Source organism: Echinops telfairi, unplaced genomic scaffold, assembly GCF_000313985.2.
Source record: "Echinops telfairi isolate 266 unplaced genomic scaffold, ASM31398v2 ScPeMD7_14;HRSCAF=57, whole genome shotgun sequence".
NCBI lineage: Eukaryota > Metazoa > Chordata > Mammalia > Afrosoricida > Tenrecidae > Echinops > Echinops telfairi.
In genome coordinates, this window is record NW_022103911.1 from 6,682,259 (window position 1) to 6,688,258 (window position 6,000).

General features: G+C 35.8%; 1 protein-coding gene across 1 annotated transcript in view; it reads left to right on the forward strand.

Annotated features, from left to right (window-relative positions):
* The window catches only part of PLK4 (polo like kinase 4), a 28,814-nt gene extending 25,431 nt beyond the window's left edge, over positions 1 to 3,383 (forward strand). Inside the window, exons 15-16 of the mRNA XM_004711861.2 lie at positions 1,416 to 1,522; positions 3,227 to 3,383. Coding sequence (XP_004711918.1) covers positions 1,416 to 1,522; positions 3,227 to 3,329 — 210 coding nt within the window. The 3' untranslated portion in view covers positions 3,330 to 3,383. The remainder of the gene's footprint in view (positions 1 to 1,415; positions 1,523 to 3,226) is intronic.
* The last annotated feature ends 2,617 nt before the right edge of the window (positions 3,384 to 6,000 follow it).

Sequence of the window (6,000 nt, forward strand, 5' to 3'; positions counted from 1 at the left end):
TTCCAACATTTACCTGTTCTAATCACTGATAATTATCAGTGCATTTTGATCACATATTTGATAGATTTCAGACTGAAGGCGTTGGTAGAATTCTTCCATTTCTTCATCAGCTTTAGTGATTGGTGTGCAAATTTGATTGATAGATTAACTGAATTTCCTTGTATATGTATAGGTACCATCCTATCACAGTTATCGTTGTACTTCAGGAGACTTCTTGAAATGCTCGTGTTGGTGATGGCTGTGCTGTCACTGTTTGTCATTCCCGGCACAGTAACCCACACGAGTGTAGAGTGTCACATGCTCTTCACCAGCCATTTCTGCTCCTAGTTCTTAGGTTACTGATCTTACGGATTTTCATGTTTGACAACTTCCAATTTTCTTGCATTCCACATTCCAATTATTAATGGATGCTTGCAACTGTGTCTTCTTGTACTGAGTCATCTCGCGTCATCAAATAAAGATCCCAGAAGCTTTCCTCCATCAGTGGCATTAATGTTGACTCTTCTTGAGGAAGCGGCACTTTTTCAGTCATGTTGAGTGCCTTACAACCTGAGGACTCATCTTTCAACACTATACCAGTGTTCCATTGCTACCCCTATGGTTTTCAGTAGCCAGTATATTCAGAAGTACATCAGAAGGTCTTCCTTCTCAATCTGTCTTAGTCTGGAAGCTCTGCTGGAAACTTTCCATGGGTGGACAGGTACAAACATCCATTAGTCAGAATGTGGAATGTACACAATATGATAAAAATAAGCACTATGAATGTACACAAAGGGAAACTGGGAGACCATAATGATTGACCTGCTGGTATCTGAAATACCACTGGCAGAGCTTCCATTATCACACCAGCGCCCAATCCACTACATGCAACAAACTGACAAACCGTGGTACGTAATCCTGCACTCTTGAAATTGGTAGAATTTAAGTGTAAATTAACGTGTGATGACTGTGGAGTCTGTATCTTTTTTACTTTATTATATACCACCTTATTTGGAATGACATTCTAAATATTAAAGTTATGGGAGCCAGTTTCCAAAGCTAAGATGTAAAAGTTCTTGGGCACAGGAAAAGATGTGTGGCATAAGTAGATCTTGTTTCTAGAAATTGTTGCGATGATTTCCTCAATCTCTTCTTGGCTAGAAATAGCCTATGAAAAACTGAAAAATTACCAGATAGATATCTTAATGAAATTAATGGTAAAAAGGATTTGTATTTTTAATGTTATAGTGCCCTACTTATTACATGAGTAATCTTAAAAAGAATGAGTATCCTAACCACAACTATCATCACCGTCCCAAATTTGAAGTTACTTGGAAGGTGTTTTTCTTTTTTTGCAAATTTGTTTTAAAAAGTACTTTTTAGGAACCTGAAATTCTCTACTACATCTTCATTTTCCATGCAAACTCTTTTTTCAGTTAACTAGTGGAGCTGTATGGGTTCAATTTAATGATGGATCCCAGTTGGTCGTGCAGGCAGGAGTGTCTTCCATCAGTTACACATCACCAAATGGTCAAACAACTAGGTATGTTCTTAAATGCTAGTCAAGTGTAATTCTTTGTTCTATGAGTTATATGTTATGTGGTCTTTCAATATGTATTTTGACTATATTGGTTTAGGGCAAGTGGTATGGCTCATCCACTCAACAAGTGTCTTGGTTTTTTGTAAAATTATTATTCCATAGCTTAATAACTAGGTTGGTGATTTGACCCCTTTTTAGAAATGATAGACTTCTAAAAGAGGTTTATTTAAAAGAATTTAGAAATAAGGAATCTGCCTTTTAATGTAAAAACTAGTTATTTTCCCAATGGAAGACTATGTCCCATGGTCTAATATAAAATAATTAATGTTTGTAAGCATTTGATATTAAAATATGTGTCAGGCACAGTGGTAAAAATGAGGTTTCGATGTTTCGGTCCATAGAAGAGAGGTAAAATACTGATGATAGCAGTACAAACATGCTACTTGATGAGAAATGGTTATTATAGAGGAAATACTTGGCAAATAGAATTTGAGGGTATCTAGACATTGTCTTTGCTGTTAAATGTGTCTATCTGCAGTGCCCTTATTTAAAAACTATTACTCTGCTAGTGAGAGGCTTTATTCAAAACTCTTTTAAATGCTCCAGAATATGGGTGGATACAAACGTAAAATGAGTAGAGCTTGTGCTTCCATGATATATATTCAAATTTTACTTGGTATTATTTGAAAATTATTGGCACTTTAATAAATATATATTTGCAGTGTGATTAGATTAGTATTTTAGAATTAGGGCCTTTAATTTTAAAAAGTAGTCTAGATTTTCACTTTATTTAAAAATGATAAGCCCAGATCAAGTTTTGGATATAATTTTTGTTTTTTATTATTTAAATATATTTAGATATTGGTCTATTTTAAGAGGAAACAAACAGTATGCTTAACTTTTTCCCTCAAATCATTTTATTAGAACATAATCCTAAAAATGAGGACCTAATGTTGGGAATTTAAGTGGAGAGAAAATGTTTTGAGAATGATGTACAAATGCGCTTTACACAATTGATGTGTGTATGGATTGCGGTAACAGTTGTATGAGCCCCTAATAAAATGTTTAAAAAAAAAAAAAGAACATAATCCAGACATCCTACCATTCGGTAGTTCAGTCATGTCAAGCAGTGTTGTACAATCTCTACCACAATCATTTTCAAAATATTTTCCTCCTTGTACTCCTTGATATCAGCTCCCCAGCACCCCCTTCTTCCCCTGCTGTACCCCGCAGGAATGCTTATTCTAGTTATTGTTTCTATAGATTTACCCAGCCTGGGTTTCATATAACCAAGAAACATAAAAAGGTAAATAATAGAGTCAAGAGCACTACCAACAATAATACAATAGAGATAACCCCCAATCTGGAAAAAAAATTAAAAACAAAAACAAAAAACACCCAGATCAAGCTGAAAGTATATACAAAGGGCGATCAATGACAGTGTTTTAGCCATTCAAGGCGGAGTGATCATTTTAATTTACTGTACTCATCTCTCCAATCTGGTAACCAGGTTATTCCCTGGAAGCTCATTCCCTTGGTAGATTCTGCAAAACTTCATTTGATATAGATAGCTAGTCCAGAGATTCTGTAAAAGTTTTTTGTAGAATCTCTTGTCACTGAGGAATCACTAAAAAGTATGTGTAATTTCTGGTACTCATATGAACCAAGTGATTAAGTTTTTAATGATTTTCTTTTTGCCTCACTTAGGTATGGCGAAAATGACAAATTACCAGAATACATCAAGCAGAAATTACAGTGTCTATCTTCCATTCTTTTGATGTTTGCTAATCCAACTCCTAGTTTTCATTAATTAAAGCTCCTTAAATAGATATATAAGCTTAATAAATAACATTTTGGCTTTCAAGTAAATTGACTTTTTATTTAATAATTTTTTCAGAAAGCCTTTCTACTAAAGAGATTTTTTATCTGTACTAAATTATTCAAATCAGAGAACAAAGCAGAATGAAACATTGAGTCGCTTATAAAATATACTAGTCACAGATAAAAATTAATTGGGAACCTAACTCTGCTCTTAAAACTTGCCCCCAAACTTATTCTGTTCATATATTTGTATGGAACAATCTCCTAAATGCAAAATCACAAGTAAATGTGTGATGTTTGTAGTTTTATGATTTTTCTATATTTCAGACATATTAAGAATCATGATCAAAACTTGCTGGAGTTTTTTTCATTTTAAACATGTAAATAAAATGTATTTATGTTACAAGTTAACATATGTAAAAATGTATATTTGTTTTATATTTATTTTTGTAGCACCAGTTTCTGATGAAACATTTCTGCAAATGCATTTTATAAAAAATAATAAATGCAGTGATAAGTTACTTTATCTTTTGATTTATTTAATTCATCCCTTTCTAAAGTAAGTTACTAATGAACTCAACTATATTTTATTGCCTTTAATTTTGGAGACTCAATTAATTAAAAAAATTAAAGATACGGGGTTTTTTTAAAATACAAGTTTTTAAATATAAAATGTATTTCTCAAGTTCCATCAAGTTCAAAGTACTTTTTAGAGCAATGGTGTTAGTCATTTAGTCCATCCTAAAGAGTTGTGTGTCCCAGAAATTTAACCATATCAATGCAGTCTTTCCCCTATCATTTACTACAGAAGAACGAATACCTTTAAAAGATATTTTGGCGTTAGAAAATAAATCAGGGCCAAATTAATACTGCAAAGTGGGTACCAAATGGTTTCTAATAGAAATTCACAAAATAAAGGAATGCGCAGGGGACTTGAGTTGGAGAAGGACTCCCGGGAGTGTTTCTGCTAAATATTTGGCCCACTTGAGCCGATGCTGCACTCTTTGGCCCTCTGGAAAGTCAACAAGCAAAGTGCCCCAGCATCCCCTGCAAAACTGGTGCTGTGAACAGTGTTCTCAATCGCCGGCTGTGCTTGTTCTTTGACTGGACCACTTTCGCCTCTTGGGAGCCGGTGCCGCAAGTGTCCGTTGTCTTCCAGATGGTATGTCATGTTTCATCTCCTGTTAAATTTCTTTGGGTCGTGGTCCCACGGGTGTTCTTGCTATCTGTCCAAGAGTCCGTTTAAACTCAGCAACCCCACGTGGCAGAGCAGAACTGCCCTCCGTGTTTGCTAGGCGTTTCTCCTAGTTTTTGCTATAGGAGGTTGCCAGGCCTTTCCCCTGGTGACTTTCGCTTAGCAGTGGAGAGCTTTATCCGTGTGCCATCCTGGCTCCTAGTACACATACATGGGAGGGGCCTTCAAGGAATTTTTTGGGAAATCTCTGAATTTAATTTTTTTATGAATGTTTTGAAGCTCCATATCAGCTAACCAGACTGCAACCACAACAGCGGTAGTTGAAACCCACCAGCCAGAGTCTGGGTATAGTTCTGATCTATCTGAAGCAGAGTCTTGCTCTGAGAAGAATGAAAAAGGATTTCCAAAATGATTTCAGCCAGACTGAATTTTGGGGTAGAGCTAAAGAAAATGGGTTTCAAGAGCACAGCAAACTAAATACAGATTAAAATACAAATACAGATTAAATAAATACAAAACAAACTAAATACAGATTAAAAGACTGGAAAATATTTGTAACAAGAAACATTTGGAAAAGTAGAAACACTACCAATAGACATAGTTCCCTTCTAGTTCATTTCACCCGCATTCTGCTTGTGTAGCAATAGAAACATATACACAAAGTGATTGAGCTAACTTCAGGTCAACTCAGTAAACTATTATACAAAAGCAATTTTGCATCAAATAGTTACTAGCCTAACTGGGATTGGCAAATCATGTGTCATCCAAATTTGAAATCTGGAGTCTTGAATAATTATACAAATTGAAAACTACATCTTCCTCCTTATGACTACTAATAGATGCAAAAAGTTTCCAGAATTGGAGGGAGTTAAAAATGCCAATAGTGTGCCCAATCTGATCCCACCAAATTGAGGCAAAGCACTAAGGGCATGCAACAGAACAGCAAGGCAAACAGAGCAACGAAGTCCCCAAGGAATACTAAAAATAGATTTGGGGGCCAGGGCTTAGCACCCCATCAGACTCAACCGGGAAATACTCCTAAAGGCCAACAAACAGTTCTTGAACTACAAGCCTTTCTTTTGTTAATTTTTTTTTTGTCATTGGCTTTTTGTTGTTTCTTTTTTTGCTTGGTTTTGCTCTGTCTTGTTTTTGTGCATGCTATTATCTCCGCAGTTCTGCCTAAATAAGATAGGCTGGATGAACAATCTGGAGGAGAAAACAACCAGACCAACAGTTCCGGGGGAACAGGGGAGAGAGAGGTGGGGGGAAAGGTAGTGGTGTTAACAAACCCAGGGACAAGAGAACAACAAGTGATCCAAATCAGTGTTGAGAAGGGTGTAGGAGGCCTGGTAGGGTGTGACCAAGGGTAATTAATGTAAGCAAGAGGAATTACTGAAACCCAAATGAAGGCTGAGCATGATAGTGGGACAAGAGGAAAGTCAAAGGAAATAGAGGAAAGAGCTAG